The sequence below is a fragment of the Cordyceps fumosorosea genome (assembly GCF_001636725.1).
Source record: "Cordyceps fumosorosea ARSEF 2679 chromosome Unknown scaffold_43, whole genome shotgun sequence".
NCBI lineage: Eukaryota > Fungi > Ascomycota > Sordariomycetes > Hypocreales > Cordycipitaceae > Cordyceps > Cordyceps fumosorosea.
In genome coordinates, this window is record NW_017387343.1 from 25,295 (window position 1) to 39,972 (window position 14,678).

General features: G+C 56.1%; 9 protein-coding genes across 9 annotated transcripts; 4 read left to right on the forward strand and 5 right to left on the reverse strand.

The window, feature by feature from the left end:
- Window positions 1-247: 247 nt before the first annotated feature.
- ISF_09182 (integral membrane protein) lies at window positions 248-1,601 on the forward strand (the record flags this gene model as incomplete). The annotated part of the gene is made up of 6 exons (XM_018852785.1): window positions 248-397; window positions 493-868; window positions 927-1,044; window positions 1,093-1,160; window positions 1,211-1,241; window positions 1,292-1,601. The coding sequence occupies 6 exons, from the start codon at window positions 248-250 to the stop codon at window positions 1,599-1,601; spliced, it is 1,053 nt and encodes a 350-aa protein (XP_018699993.1).
- A 562-nt stretch (window positions 1,602-2,163) lies between these two features.
- Window positions 2,164-3,129, forward strand: ISF_09183 (K liklik; the record flags this gene model as incomplete). The annotated part of the gene is made up of 1 exon (XM_018852786.1): window positions 2,164-3,129. The coding sequence occupies one exon, from the start codon at window positions 2,164-2,166 to the stop codon at window positions 3,127-3,129; it is 966 nt and encodes a 321-aa protein (XP_018699994.1).
- A 929-nt stretch (window positions 3,130-4,058) lies between these two features.
- On the forward strand, window positions 4,059-4,571 carry ISF_09184 (hypothetical protein; the record flags this gene model as incomplete). The annotated part of the gene is made up of 3 exons (XM_018852787.1): window positions 4,059-4,199; window positions 4,258-4,437; window positions 4,491-4,571. The coding sequence occupies 3 exons, from the start codon at window positions 4,059-4,061 to the stop codon at window positions 4,569-4,571; spliced, it is 402 nt and encodes a 133-aa protein (XP_018699995.1).
- Window positions 4,572-5,925: 1,354 nt separating this feature from the next.
- On the reverse strand, window positions 5,926-6,975 carry ISF_09185 (alcohol dehydrogenase; the record flags this gene model as incomplete). Its single annotated transcript, XM_018852788.1, has 3 exons — window positions 5,926-6,519; window positions 6,576-6,849; window positions 6,914-6,975. The coding sequence occupies 3 exons, from the start codon at window positions 6,973-6,975 to the stop codon at window positions 5,926-5,928; spliced, it is 930 nt and encodes a 309-aa protein (XP_018699996.1).
- Window positions 6,976-7,886: 911 nt separating this feature from the next.
- On the forward strand, window positions 7,887-8,943 carry ISF_09186 (hypothetical protein; the record flags this gene model as incomplete). Its single annotated transcript, XM_018852789.1, has 2 exons — window positions 7,887-8,029; window positions 8,091-8,943. The coding sequence occupies 2 exons, from the start codon at window positions 7,887-7,889 to the stop codon at window positions 8,941-8,943; spliced, it is 996 nt and encodes a 331-aa protein (XP_018699997.1).
- Window positions 8,944-9,019: 76 nt separating this feature from the next.
- On the reverse strand, window positions 9,020-9,471 carry ISF_09187 (Endoribonuclease L-PSP/chorismate mutase-like protein; the record flags this gene model as incomplete). Its single annotated transcript, XM_018852790.1, has 2 exons — window positions 9,020-9,308; window positions 9,365-9,471. 2 exons carry the CDS (start codon window positions 9,469-9,471, stop codon window positions 9,020-9,022), a joined length of 396 nt encoding a protein of 131 aa, XP_018699998.1.
- Window positions 9,472-9,752: 281 nt separating this feature from the next.
- On the reverse strand, window positions 9,753-10,346 carry ISF_09188 (Aspartyl/glutamyl-tRNA amidotransferase subunit B-related protein; the record flags this gene model as incomplete). The annotated part of the gene is made up of 1 exon (XM_018852791.1): window positions 9,753-10,346. The coding sequence occupies one exon, from the start codon at window positions 10,344-10,346 to the stop codon at window positions 9,753-9,755; it is 594 nt and encodes a 197-aa protein (XP_018699999.1).
- A 753-nt stretch (window positions 10,347-11,099) lies between these two features.
- ISF_09189 (succinyl-CoA ligase) lies at window positions 11,100-12,645 on the reverse strand (the record flags this gene model as incomplete). The annotated part of the gene is made up of 4 exons (XM_018852792.1): window positions 11,100-11,143; window positions 11,192-12,341; window positions 12,413-12,508; window positions 12,601-12,645. The coding sequence occupies 4 exons, from the start codon at window positions 12,643-12,645 to the stop codon at window positions 11,100-11,102; spliced, it is 1,335 nt and encodes a 444-aa protein (XP_018700000.1).
- A 1,194-nt stretch (window positions 12,646-13,839) lies between these two features.
- ISF_09190 (hypothetical protein) lies at window positions 13,840-14,556 on the reverse strand (the record flags this gene model as incomplete). Its single annotated transcript, XM_018852793.1, has 1 exon — window positions 13,840-14,556. The coding sequence occupies one exon, from the start codon at window positions 14,554-14,556 to the stop codon at window positions 13,840-13,842; it is 717 nt and encodes a 238-aa protein (XP_018700001.1).
- Between the last annotated feature and the right edge of the window lie 122 nt (window positions 14,557-14,678).

The window sequence follows — 14,678 nt, forward strand, 5'->3', positions numbered from 1 at the left end:
CTCAGCATGCCAGGGACTCGCTGAGAGTTCAGAGTCGGGGCGAGCTTGTCAGCCTTGGCTCGGCAATCATTTGTCGCCATCTGCATGTTGTAAGATTAGCTGTGTGTCGAGTTTTGTCGGATATAGGACCGCTTCGGTTCCCTTTTGCAACACCTTGCACATGCGTACGACAGCAGCCCAATGTCAAACTAGCACTGGCTCCTGTTTCCATCTTGTTACAACACTTGCATTTTGAGATACGGTCAACATGGCGATTGAAGGACTCGGAATATCCGTCATGTGCGTGACGTGGATATTTACCACCATTTCTATCGCTGTTGTTTTGGGGCGCATCTATACTCGAAGCCGCGTGCTGAAGCGGATTACCATTGACGACTACCTCGCTGTCTTTACTCTAGTATGTCGCTCCCATTTGCAGGCCCTTTTTAATCTCGTCAATGATTCTAAAAACTGCACTCCGTCATCTTCTAACCTAAAAACTCGCGAAATTAGCTATTGTCCTTGGGCAACGCCATACTCCTGTCCATCTCCTGCTACTATGGCCTCGGTCAGAGTATCACTAGCCTCGCAGACCCCGCGCGAATCTCCAACACGGTCAAATACGTCTACCTTTGCGAGTTCTTCTCCATCATGTGCCCGTGCTTCGGTCGCATCTCCTTCGCCCTCATGCTCCTCTCCCTCACGCCGCCGACCGTCACGCGCCGCGGACTCCTCTGGACCGTCATCATCACCGCCTTCGTCATCGACCTGGGCACGCTCATCATCAGCTTTTCGCAGTGCAGACCCATCGCCGCGTTTTGGGACGGCCGCGATAACCCGGACTGCTGGCCGAAGCAGGTGCAGCGAGACGCTGGTTTTTTCCAAGGGTGTACGTATACGACAGGCTTGGCTGCTGCTTTGATCAAGACTAATTGCTTCGTTCGCAGCCTACGGATCGGCGGTGGATTTGACACTGGCGGCTTTTCCGGCCAGCTTGTTCTGGAATCTGCAAATGTCTCTCAAGCAGCGAATCAGCTTGAGTGCCATGATGGGATTCGGCGTCTTGTAAGTTGCTGTCGACGGTGTTTCGGGTCCTCACTAACATGCATTTAGCGCCATGGCTGCGTCCATCTTCAAAACGGTAGAGCTGCAAGCAATCACCAGCACAGAGAACGTAACATGTGAGTCTAGAAGAAAAGCAGAGTATAGACTACGACTAACTTGTTTCTAGATGAAATGGCCAAACTCGCCATCGGATGGACGTAAGTACCACTACGATCACTGCAGCGCGCTATTCGCTAACCCATGCAAGTCTTGAGGCAAACTTTGTCCTCATTGCCGCGTCGATCCCAACATTACGGCCGATTCTGAAAAGCAAGAAGCAGCGAGAGAGTCACAGCAGCTATAGCCAGCGCTCCGCAAAAATTCGTAGAAACATCCAGTTTCCGTTTGAGGAGCTGGATGATGACGCGCTGCACGGGGCCACTGTCGAAACAAAGGGAGACTCTGACAATTCGGCCTACCAACTGAGCAATGTGTCTCACAGCGACGAGGTTCCATTTCAAGATGCTGACAGAATCCGTCGGGATATTACCGTTGCTGTCTCATACGAGCGGTCATGATTTGGACATGGTGTTAACGTTGGTGAGAATCGGCTGAACTTTTTATCGAGAGATGATAATATTGGCGTTTGACAGATACTTATTTACTGCGTATAGCAGCCACTTTCGTGGTACAATTTTAATTTTTCAAGACGTTTCATTTACGAGAATATATTCGATTCCTAACACCTTTTCATCCCGTTATCTGTGGCTTGTTTCCAGTACAAAACCGTATCTGACTGTATCTTTAAATCTCACGCAGCCGGCGGCTGCATTATGCCCCAGGTATGGCTGCCATAAAAACACACTTATCAGCAATCAATCTCGGATTTTCTCAATAATTGTCAAGATGACTTTCTCCCTGCCTATCTGGAGCCCAAATGAGCCCGCCAAAAATCTTGTGAGAGGTACAGGGTAGTAGCTACTCAAAGCTGACTAATACGCCCGATTAGGAAAGCCCACCAAAAAGCCCACCGCCTTTTTTTTAAGGCGGCAGAAAGGAAAGTTGATCTTTTCGAACCTCGCACAAGCAGTGGCAGAATTTCTCTAGCATTAATCGACAACCCTCCGCGCAACCGATACCATGCCGTCGACACACAAAAAGGAGAAGCCGTGGGACACGGACGACATTGACAAGTGGAAGATCGAGCAGTTCAAGCCCGAAGACAATGCGGGCGGCACCTTTGCTGAAGAGTCGTCGTTCATGACTCTGTTTCCCAAGTACCGCGAAGTGTACCTCAAGGAGGCCTGGCCGCTGATCACCAAAGCGCTCGAGAAGACCGGCATCGCGTGCACGCTGGACCTCGTCGAGGGCTCGATGATGGTCAAGACGACGCGCAAGACGTTCGACCCCGCCGCCATCCTCAACGCCCGCGACCTGATCAAGCTGCTGGCGCGCAGCGTGCCCGCGCCGCAGGCCATCAAGATCCTCGACGACGGCGTCGCTTGCGACGTTGTCAAGATCCGCAACCTGGTCGGCAGCAAGGACCGGTTCGTCAAGCGGCGGCAGCGCATCCTCGGCCCGGACGGCTCCACGCTCAAGGCGCTCGAGCTGCTGACCGAGACGTACATCCTGGTGCACGGCAACACCGTCTCCGTGATGGGGCCCTACAAGGGCCTCAAGGAGGTGCGGCGCATCGTCGAGGACTGCATGGCCAACGTGCACCCCATCTACCACATCAAGGAGCTCATGATCAAGCGCGAGCTCGCCAAGGACCCGGAGCTCAAGAACGAGAGCTGGGGCCGCTTCCTGCCCAACTTCAAGCGCAAGACGCTCAGCAAGCGCCACACGCCGCACAACGTCACGGACAAGTCCAAGAAGACGTACACGCCGTTCCCGCCGGCGCCGGAGAAGAGCAAGGTGGACAAGCAGATCGAGTCGGGCGAGTACTTCCTGGGAAAGCAGGCCAAGGCGCAGGCGGCGCGCGCGGAGCGCACGGAGAAGCAAAAGGCGAGAAAGGTGGAGAAGGCGAAGGAGCGCGAGGCCGACTTTGTGCCCCCGGAGGAGGGCGACGAGCGGCCCAAGAAGAAGAGAAAGAAGGCCGAGTGAACGGTGCCGTGGGTGGAAGGGAAAAAAATTGGGATACTTTGTTTACAATTGGGCGTTTTATGGGGTGCATATTGTACGTTAGGAATAGCGTTTCTCGTCTCTTATACACTTGATTACCGAATCGCTCCACCTCAGTGCGAACGACGCAAGACTACGATGTAAGAAGCGAACCTCAGCTGCGGCCATAAGATGGCAGCATGTGGTCGGGTGTGAAGTCTTTCTTGAACTTGTAGCTTGCCCGTGAGAACAGCTTGCGCATGATGGTGTAGTAGAATCCAGTCCTGGAAGGCTATTGAGTTTCACTGATGAGCTACGTTGAGGAAGAGTGTGTAACCTCACCTTCAGCTCGCAGCGCAGGGCTTTCATACGAACCTTGGCATGCTTACATTTTAGCTACCGGCTGGCATTGATGATGCCGGATTGGCCGGACTCTGTCCAATATTGAGATCGTCCGAGCATTGCAAAGGAAGAAACTCAGGGCGGTGGCGTTTCTCAGCCTACGTCCGAAGCAAACCGGTACCAAGGAGGATGTCAGCTTCTCAGATGATAGCACTAAGCCGGCCCTCCTTTCGTTTAAATCTGCCTCCGTCGATGTTAGACATGACGCACGCGATGTGTCGGCTTAGAACCGAAGAAAGCCGAAGCAGGGCTTTCCAAGGAAGTAAAGTTTCCGAGCATCTGTAAGGGAAGCTGTAGCTTCAGTATCGCTGTTCCGCAGAAAGCGCACTCAGCTTCGTGTCTGAATTGCACATGATCCAGCGAGTTCGATTGTACGATGTTCCCCGGATTTGATGGCGCTAGACGTGTATAAAGAGCATGCCTCCAAGATCGGATAATTGAAGCAAACATACCTACTCTGTAACCATACTAGCTCACTCAGGCTTTCATTTTCAAGATTTCACAGTCGGCACGGACTTTGAAATAGCACCATGAAGTTTCCTGTTGTCGTCGTCGCCGCCCTTTCATCCATCGCCGCGACGGTGGTCGAGGCGGAATGCAAGCCATTCACGAATCACTGCGCGCCAAACGGCCAAGAATGGTACCTGTGCAATACAAAGGGCGAATGGGAGGTATGTAGACGGCTTATGGTATGAGATGTGGCCAAATTTCCGCTCACAATGCTCATAGGTTGACGGCTGCTGCCCGGACGGCACCGTCTGCGAAAACCCCTACGCTCGGGTGATCATTTGTACAGTTCGGGCGACCCGCGTGGCGGCGTGTCCGGCTCCTCAGTGCGTTTCCGGAACATATCGATGCGTACCGTCCGGAGACGGCTGGCAGGTGTGCAATGAGAGAGGATACTGGCTGGTAGGTCTCTTCCCAGATTGGTGCGAGGCTCCTTGCTGACGATGCTCGTGCAGTTTGAACGTCGCTGCAAGGACGGGAGAAGGTGCAAAATAAACCCATCCAGTGGCGAACCTAGCTGCGAGTTTGTTGAATAGAAGAGAATAGAAAACAGAACCTTTTGGAGAATTCTTTCCGGGGCATTTTCGGATTTTTCTGGATGAGCTCCGGGGCGAAGCGTACACACGCCTTCCAAAGGCAAACATGGGTGGGCGAGGTGCTCTCTGGAATACGGCAATTAACAGTTTTCCTGGTGTTGCTTCAGATAATTGGCATAGAAATCACACCAATTCAAGGGATCAGGTGCAGATACAATGTGCTCATACTGTTCGCCGTGGCGCCGATTTTCGGGGGGGCCAGGGCTCCCTTCGATCGGCGCGCCGCACAACAGCCGCATAACAGTCTGCAACGTGGTCTCGTATCATCAGAGACCAATGTTGTGTGAAGAACATTGTAAGGTTTGAAATAAGATATCCGTCAACGTGGGGCCGCAGAGCGAGATGCCGTGCCTTGGCGGTATTGCGGAATACCAGGAGGCCAGAGACATGGCGTTGCAGGGTGACACGACGTACTTCGTCCCAAATTTGGCTGCGTGCTTTCAGTCACAAGGCCCTTATACGAGAAACGCTACTCAGGTATCACTCGTGATCCCCGAGGCCGGGCAGCAATGATCCGGGGTGTTGAAAGGCGGCTGGCACATGTATATTTCAGCCTTCCCCTCTAGTGTCAAATGGTAAGGTGTGCTTGTATTCACTGGTCTGCTGAAGAGAGCTCAGTTATCATCTTCTCTTCATTAACTCTTACATTAAACCGAAAATCTGTTCCAAAATTGGACATTATGAAGCTCCTGGCTGTCATCGTCCTTGCTGCATCCACCGCCGCTGCCGCGGCCGTCGCGGAAAAGTGCAAGCCCGCCACGTACCGATGCACGTACAACAACCAAGATTGGGAAGCATGCACTGCCACCGGCGACTGGGTCGTAGGTTGCATGTTGTTGCGCCTCATGAAACGGCCATTTGCTGACAGGTACCATAGTTTGGGGGTCACTGCCTGCCGGGCAATATGTGCATCATGCAGTCTAGCTTGCCTTATTGCGTCCCGCGTCATTAGATTCAAGAGAGCAACGCGAGCGATGAGAGGCTGCGAGCCAAGATCAAGCTAGCGTTTCTATACCGCGGGTGGTGTAGACGCACAACTGGAGGCGAGTCGGTGCTGGCGGTGCGCTCAGTCAGCCAGGAGATGTTGGAAGGTCAGATGGCGCCGAGAGAGAAGTTACAAAATACACTATGTTTTGCGTGGTGATGTACAAAGTCTGCCGCTTTCCGTATCTTGATATATTGCAGATCAATTTTACGTAGAGAGAGCTGAATCTAGCCGCAACTACCACCTTGTCACAGTAGCTGTCAGCGGACTGGACCACATGACATGGTGAAGAGGACTTATCGAAACCATTTACAGCTTTGCGTTTTCCTCATCATCATCAATCTCAATCACCAGCTTCCCAAACTGGCTGCCCGCAGCCATGACGTCAAACAGCCCGTTGATCTCGTCCAAGTTCCCCAGCCCGTGAACCGTCTGGCTGATCACCGGCTTGATCTTGTGCTTGTTCACAAATGCCACCATGTCGCGGAACTCCTGCCGCGAACCCATCGTGCTCCCGCGCAGGTCAATATTCGCCAGCACCGCCTTCATCAACCACTCCATCTTCGGCGCCACCGTCATGCCATACTGCGCAATCACCCCGCCGTGCCGCAACACCCCCGCCGTCTCCGCCACCACCGCGCCCCCCGCGCCATCAATCACCGCGTCCAGCCACGGCCTCTCCTTGGGGAGGAGCGTCTTCCTCAGCGTCGCCCCCCAGCGCGGCTCCTTGTACAGCACGCCGCCCTTGGCGCCCATCGCCACCGCGCGGTCAATCTTGGCCTGGTCGCCCGACGTCACGTACGCGTTGCTGCCCATCGCCACCACGAACTGCAGCACCTGCAGCGCCACGCCGCCGCCCACGCCGGTGATCAGCACGTTCTTGCCGGGCCCGGCGACGCCCGCCTTGGTGACCAGCGCGCGCCACCCGGTCAGCCCGACGAGCGGCAGCGCGGCATGACGAAGCGAGAGGGGTCCTCGGGGCCGAGCGGGTCGCGCGCCCAGCCGCGGCTGGGGGTTAGGATGACGCGCTGGTGCAGGAGGGAGGGGGAGGCGGCGGAGCCGACGGCGACGACGACGCCGCAGCCGTCGGCGAGGAGAGGCTTGGCGGGGTCGATGTTGGGGTACAGATGCTGCCGGATGAAGAGGTCGCGGTGGTTGAGGGCGGCAGCGGTCATGCGGACGAGGACCTCGTTGGGACCGGGGGTCGGCTTGGGGACCTGCTTGATCTGGATACTGGAGGGTGGGAGTTGGGGGTTAGAATGCTGGAGCTTTGGGAGTGGCGGGGTGAGATGCATACGGGTAATAGACCTTGCCGGGCTTGGCGTCCTCGATGTTGACAAGCTGGAGTTCGCGCGGCATGATGGCTGGTTCCAATTGAACGGTAGGAGTATTGCTTGTTTATGGTGGAAGGAGAGAAAAGTATGGGGTAGACTTGGAGCTATATAGATGCGGAGAGAGCTACAGTACATGACGTTGCCGGCCACGGCAGACGGCCGGCCCCACGTCGGCGGCAGGTGGCTACCTCGGCTAGTACGGAGGTTGGTAGGGGATCAGGCCCGGAAGCGGAATGACGGAGTTCTGTGAGGTGCAGAGATGAAAGTTATTGAATACCTTCGTATACTCTTTAAGGTGACGCCGGTCCATTTATTATGAGCTATGCTGCGTCCCTGAGCTTCTGCGCTCGTGTTGCCGTCGATGCTAGACGTTACGACCAAGACGGACCAACGGAGAGACGGAGGTGATAAATAATGGTACCAGGATCGTTCCGAAGACGGTTGTTTTTAGCAACACAGGTGGTCAAACTGTTGGTCAGAATTTCAGTACGAATGGCAAAGATATTAGTTTAAAGAGACTAGTTATACCACTACTGTTTTGCCATGGTCGTGCCGCATCTTGTTGCTGTGGCTGGCAGGGCGTTGTTATAGTGGATTGATGCCCTAAGAACACCAAAGTTCGGCGACTTGGTCAGCGAAACCGAGTCTTGAACCTCGCCGAAGTTGGTAATTCTCGCCACAGCCCCAAGTCGCTAGGCTGCTTATTGGTCAGTTTGTAATTCCCAATGTTCCCAATGTGTCTCGATATCGTGGATTGCCCTTGGGTTTCTCCTTTATAAAAGCCCCTCCGCGCGCCAACCTGGCGTCAATTTCTCTCCCAATGTCGTGACTTCCCAGCCTCACTACAAACCTCGCTAAGCTACATACCAACAAGTTTCTTTCCCCTTCATCCCTTCATCATCCCACGCCAAATAGCAATCTTCGCCTCCTTCCTCCATGGCCACCGTCCTCGCCGGCGCCTCCTTTGGTGCCGCCATGATCGCCGCTGGCTTCCACAACCCCGCCGTCGTCGTCTCCCAGCTGCGATTCGAGAACTGGCACATGGTGCAGGCCTTTCTCGCCGCGACCGCCTCTAGCATGTACGCTCCCCGTTCCCCTTAGCAATTTTTTTTTTTTAAAAAAAAAAACTCACCCCTGCAGTGTCTACTACGCCGTCGCCGACCGCACCGGCATTGCCAAGCTCACCCCACGACCCTCCGCGCCTATCGGCCTGCTGCCTACCCCCTACGACGGCAACATCCTCGGCGGCGCGCTCCTCGGCGCCGGCATGGCCCTCTCCGGCTCCTGCCCCGGCACGCTCTTCGCGCAGATGGCCGCCGGCGCTCGCACCGGTTTCTACGCCTTCGCCGGCGCCCTCTCCGGCGGCGTCCTCTGGACCGGCCTCCTCAGCAAGGCCGTCGCCCGGCAACGCGCCGCCGCCGCCGCCGCCGCCGGCAAGCCCGACACCACGACGGTCAACGAGTACCTCGGCGTGTCCAAGCCCGCGGCCATGCTGCTCTACGTGTCCGGTTTCGCGGCCGTCGTCGCCGCCACGGCGCTGTACACCCCGCGCTTCCCGGGCGCGGTGCTGCCGGGCGCGCTCGGCGGCCTGCTGATCAGCCTGTCGCAGCTGCTGTCCATACTGACGCGCGGCTCCATGATCGGCATCTCCGGGTCGTACGGCGAGCTGGGTGGGCTGCTGTGGGCGACGCTCACCGGCGACGCGGCCGCGAAACCCACCGGCTACCCGAACGTGCTCTTCGCCGCGTCCGCCGGCGCGGGCGCGCTGGCGCTGGCCACGTTAGTCCCCGGGTTCGTCGCGGCGGCGCCGTGGGAGGTGCCGCCACCGCAGGCGGTGCTGGGAGGTGCGCTGATGGTGGTTGGCGCGCGGATGGCGGGCGGGTGCACCTCCGGGCACGGCATCAGCGGCATCTCGCTGTTGTCCACGTCGAGCCTGATCACGATCGCGACGACGTTTGCGTCCGGCTTCGCGGTGGCCAGTCTTGTATATTAAAACCTAAATATCCCACCCCCCAGCTCCAAGCTTCAATAGAGAATAATTCGGGAGAGGGCTTCTGTGCGTTGCTCCGTCACTGCTTGCCGGATCCCTTCCTGGCGGTCACTTCAATTTCAATCTTCATCTCCTCCTTCATCAGCACCGCCTGGATCATGGTCGCCGCGGGCCTCACGTCCCCGAACCACGCCTTCAGCACCGGCCACGTCGTGGGGAAGTCGTCGCGGTCCGGCAGGATGTAGCGCACGCGCACGGCGTCGGCCATACTCGAGCCGGCCTCCCGCAGCGCCTTGTCAATGTTGCGCAGCGTCTGCTCAGCCTGCTGCGCGACGTCGGGCGAGATTTCTCCCGTCGCGTAGTCATATCTGGAGAGCAGTTCTTTAGTCAAACAGGGTGGGATAGATCGATGAATGTGGTTTACCCCGTGGTGCCGGAGACGTGGATCCAGCCGTCTTCGAGGACGACTGCGCGGCAGTAGCCGATCTGGTCCTCAAACGAGGAGCCGCCGCTAATGTGTTGTCGAGGCATCTTGTTGAAATATCCAAAATCTATTTTGTCAGTTGTCGTCGAAAAGCGAATCTGCTTTTTCCCTGTGTCAATGTCAATGGCAAGTTGCAGCTTGTCGTGAGTCACCAAAGTCGAGCTGAGGTGGGGCAGAGGCTGATCGGCAACGGGTGAATTGCACCTCGGTGCGTCTATATTATACATGAAGCGGCGATGCAATAGTACAAAGTATAAGCCGTTTTGCAGGTATTATACAGGTCAATCTTCCCTTCCCTTCCCTTTCTCCTCTCCCACGTATCGTCACCTCACGACGACATCGCCTTCTTCACCATCTCCGCCAGCGCCTTCTTATCCACGTCCTTGCCCTCCAGCGCCACCCCCAGCTTCTTCATCACCTCACCCATCGCCGTCTTGCCTGCCTCGCCTCCCACCTCCGCCACCGCCGCCTCCACCGCCGCGCGCAGCTCCGCCTCGTCCGGCGCCGCCACGCCGCTGCCCTGCACGTACTCGGCCAGGATCGCGCCCTGCGCGTCCTCCTTGTCCGCGAGGTCCGCGCGGCCTGCGGCCCGGGCCTCGGCGGCCGCCTCCTCGGCGCCCTTGGCCAGGCGCCGCATCAGCGCGACCAGCTGCACGTCGGTGCGGATCGGCGAGGCCGTCTTGGACGCGTTGAGGTTGCCGGCCATGACGGCGCGCAGCACGGAGAGCCGGTTCGCGTCCTTGGCGCGCATTGCCGTCTTGAGGTCGCCCTTGAGCTTCTGCAGGAGCGGCGGCGGTGTCGGGAGGTCGTCGGCGGTTGAGGAGTACGGGCGGGTGGCACGGGGGAGGAGTCGTGGACCGGCGCGCACTGTTGTGGGGGCGAGGCGCGCGCGCAGGGCCATGGAGGTGAGTCTTGACGACATGACGAGAGTGTGGGAGGATTTTGTAGTCGCAATTGGATGCGGATGTTGGTTTTGGCGAGGGTGAAGATGAAAAGTCGTGATGCAAAAAAAGTTGTCCAGCTCCTGATTTCGGCCTGGAGCTCGTGTGGGGCCACACAGTATCAGAACGTGAAATCCCATGCAATCTGCACATTGTGCATCTCACATACATTTTCTTCGCTTAATTGAATTTCAATGGGAAGGATACAGGTATTAACTGAAATGCTTTTTGTTCAGAATGTTTCCATTTCGCCGAGGTGGCAAAAAGTGAATACCCGGCCCCTTGCCCTGACTTGATTGATTCTCAGCTACAGATTGATATGCCCGTTTGTCGATACAGTCCGCTGCATCGTCTGCCGATTCCAGCGGGGTTTATGTACGTACATAGCCCATTCTCAGGTGTCATCTCCCGGCACGGTTCTGATAGCTGAGAATTCAGGCTCCCGGTCCTGTTGCGAGCGTGGAGTAGGTCCTGGGTTAGGTATCTGCACGATGATACAACCTGCATTAGTGCAACTTGGGGTTCATCGATTCGCAATCACTTCGAGCGCGGTAGGGTTGTTGCTTGAATTTGGATTATCGCATACGGACAGAACGGCACAAGCAGAACCTGCCATGTTGACCCTGCGACGTAGGGTGATGCAGGCTATAACAAATGCAGCCGTCCCAGGCCAGACCCTATTCCCTCCTTTTCCGCAGAAAAAATATTACAGTGATCTAGTACATTTTAATCAATTAGATTCCCAGGTTGAACTCAACGCCGACGTCAATCTCACGGGCTAGAAGATGTTAGCAGAGAAGGTGTACGGCGAGAAAGCATGACTTACCAAGCTTGACAACCTTGGACAGCTGAACAGACTTCTCAGCAGCGTTTTGGAGGTCGTCAATGGAGAAGATCTTCATGCCAGACTCGTTGATGATCTTGTGGGCCTGCTCGTTGTTGGTGCCCTGCAGACGGCAGATAATGGGGATCTTGAGGTCGAGGGCCTCGACAGTGTTGATGAGACCGGTAGCGATGTGGTCGCAGCGGACGATACCACCGAAGATGTTGACAAAGATGGCGGTGACCTTGGGGTCGCTGGTGATGAGCTCGAACGCCTCACGGATGGCCTGAGGGGTGGCACCGCCGCCGACGTCAAGGAAGTTGGCGGGCTGGCCGCCGTTGAGCTTAATAATGTCCATGGTGGCCATGGCGAGACCGGCGCCGTTGACGAGGCAGCCAATGTCGCCGTCGAGCTTGATGAAGTTCAGGCCACTCTTGGCGGCGCGGACCTCGTCGGCGTCCTCTTGGCTGGGGTCGCGCATCTCAAAGACCTCCTTCTGGCGGAAGTCGGCGTTGTCGTCGAAGCCAAACTTGGCGTCCATGCAGAGGACCTGGTGGTCCGAGGTCTCAGAGAGGGGGTTGATCTCGATCTGAGTGGCGTCCTTCTCGCGGAAGATGGTGTAGAGCTTCTGAATCGTCTCCTTGGCGTCCTCGACGCACTGGTCGCTGAAGCCGAGCTTAGTGGCGATGCCGCGGGCCATCTCGTCGGTGACGCCCTTGTTGATGTCGACGTAGGTGGTGACAATGGCCTCCGGGTTCTCCTTGGCGACCGTCTCGATGTCCATGCCGCCCTGCGAGGACGAGACGATGACGGGCGTCTGCGAGGCGCGGTCCATGAGGATGGCGAGGTAGAACTCGCGACGGGCAAACTTGCGCTCGCAGATGTAGACGGCGTTGCAGAGACGGCCGCCAGCGCCCGTCTGCTTGGTGATGAGCTTGTGGCCGATCATTTGCTGGGCGAACATCTCGGCCTCGTGGGCAGAGTAGATAACGCGGACACCACCCTTCAGACCATTATCAAAGGTACCCTTGCCACGGCCGCCAGCAAGGACCTGGGCCTTGATGACCATGTCGTCGCCGCCAATCTTGTTGGCGACGGCCTTGGCCTCCTCGGCAGTGTGGGCGACAGCGCCCTTGGGGACACCGACACCATACTATTGCGATGTAAGTTTCACTATTGGGGGCCATAGCGTTCGGTCGTCCGAAGGGAGCAGATTTTCTTTACCTTTCTCAGGAGGTCGGCAGAAAGGTACTCGTGAATGCTGAGAGCTCTGCGTTGTTGAGTAGCGCCGGGGAGTCTGACAGCGGGGGAGGCCTGGAGCTGTTGGGTGGTCGTGGTCAGCGGAAGCTTCGGGGAGCTTGGCTTCTAGCAGCAGCTAGGGAAGAAAAACAGGGTGAGCTTGACATGCGTACCTTGGCAGCTCTGGCGACCGAAGCGAGCGCGCGACTGCGGAACATTGTGAGGAGATGGCGGAGGCCAATTGGAAGAACAAAGAACAAAGGACGGAAAAGGAGGTCGATCGCGGGAGTCGCGAGCGGGGAGGTGGTGAGGTAAAAAAGGATAGAGGTGTGTATGGGCGTTTGGATGCAAGCTTAATAACCAAGAATCGCGATTTCTGGCCAGGAGTTTGAACTCCCGAGTTTCGCCGACTGGTGGACGCGGAAAAACGTTGCGCCTGCCTCCACACTGCTAAAACTAAAACCGCCCTGTCGCACGTTGGCCAACAGGGGAGCCTCATTCAGCCTCGTCCATCAAGAATCCACTTGGTAATGGGTGATTTCGTGATTGTTTTGATCAAAGGGTTTTTTAGGGACAAGAAGCTGACGCCTGTTATCCTTTTTTTTGTCCTGATCTCTCTCTGTCTTGGCTGGGACTAGTCCCTCGCCTGCCGCTATTTTCCCGCCACAGCATCACGTCTACCTGGACAAACAGCCAGCATAGAGCTTCAAACGTAGGTATACTGCGGTCTGCCAAGAATGGGTCTCCCACCTCTAACCTATCCCATGAGGCGTCGAATTACAGCAGCCGCACAACTTGCCTAGCGCCAAAGCCAGAAACCCCAATCGTTACCACTAAGAACGATTGCAGCGGTCTTGACTCGCGACTGGATGCAAGTCCATCCTACAGAGGGCTCAAAGATTCTTCAAAATCACTTTCCATATCGGCCAAGTATCCGGAATTCGGTCGCTGCCCGCTGTGAGGAATCGCAATATCCATTACGGCGTTCTCGCCGGTCTTGCTACGCGCCAAAATGGAAATGCCAAGGGCCAGGGTTTTGCCCACAAACCAGCATCATGACAGTTGTTCTGATTGAACTTGCGGGGCACGGTAACGGCATTGCCCTCTGCATCCGATCCTCGCCGACATAGCTTCCAGAATCTTATGTTTATGATCAAGGTCCGTTAACAAAACGCGGATGCTCTTGACAATTCAAAGACGCGAGGCCCGAACTGAATTAGAGAGACAGATTCTCAGGCATGATAAAATTGCGTCGACGGTCCAATTGGCCATAATTGACTGGGTTAGTTTCATGTATTCACCTGTCCCTTCTACGCCTGCCAAGCATACAATAGCAGTAAATGCATATGCCATTTCGCCTCTGTCCGGTGCACTCGCGCATACATGTACACCTGGTAGTGTGACCTTTCCCCTCATTCAACCCCCCAAACGCCCAAAACATCACCTTTTACTTGGCCACCACTCGCCTCTACGCGCCTCTGCAGCTTCTTCACCCTTCGTACAAGCAGCCCGACAGCCAACGGACCTATGACTGTGCACAGCAGAATCGCCCAAGTAACACAGAGGAAGATCTTCGAATCAGCCGTCGTTTCTGTCCCGCTGGCAAATATTCCTCTGCTTTCAGCAATGGACGATATTAGAAAACCAATCTCGCCCCGGGCCATCATGGCGCAGCCAAGAATGGAGGCAGGGTAGATCGATCGCGGCTTAACGCCAGCCGGCATGGTATTCTGGACAGTTCTGGCAGGCGTATCTGTACTGATCGTCCCTGGAACGGACTTGGAGACATCGTGGCTACCAGCACGAGAAGCAGCTTCCTCGGAGGCCTCACCATTAGCCCCCCGAGCTACTTCTGCACTTATATCACCTAGACCGGCTCCAGGAGCATCTTCACTGGTATCTCCGGAAGTGTCTTCGGTAGCTGCCGACGAATTTGCGGTCACGGGAGTTTCGGCTTCCAAGGTGGCATTTCCCATGGCCTTCTTCTGTTCGTGCTTGTGTAGGGCTTTTGGTACTACCCACTTGAGCTTGTCAGGCAGTCGAAGTAGCCAGATGCCGCAGAGGAGCTTGCCGAGCATCATGAAAAGGGTATACACCAGGCCTTTCCAAACGATCTCGGCTGTAAACATTTTTGTGATTGGTATCGAGAAGCCGATCGAAGCCTAGCAGCCATGTTAATACTCGACAAGGATTGCGTCTGGGGTAGACTCACGAAGAAGAACGGGCGCAGTATTCGATTTACTGTCACGGA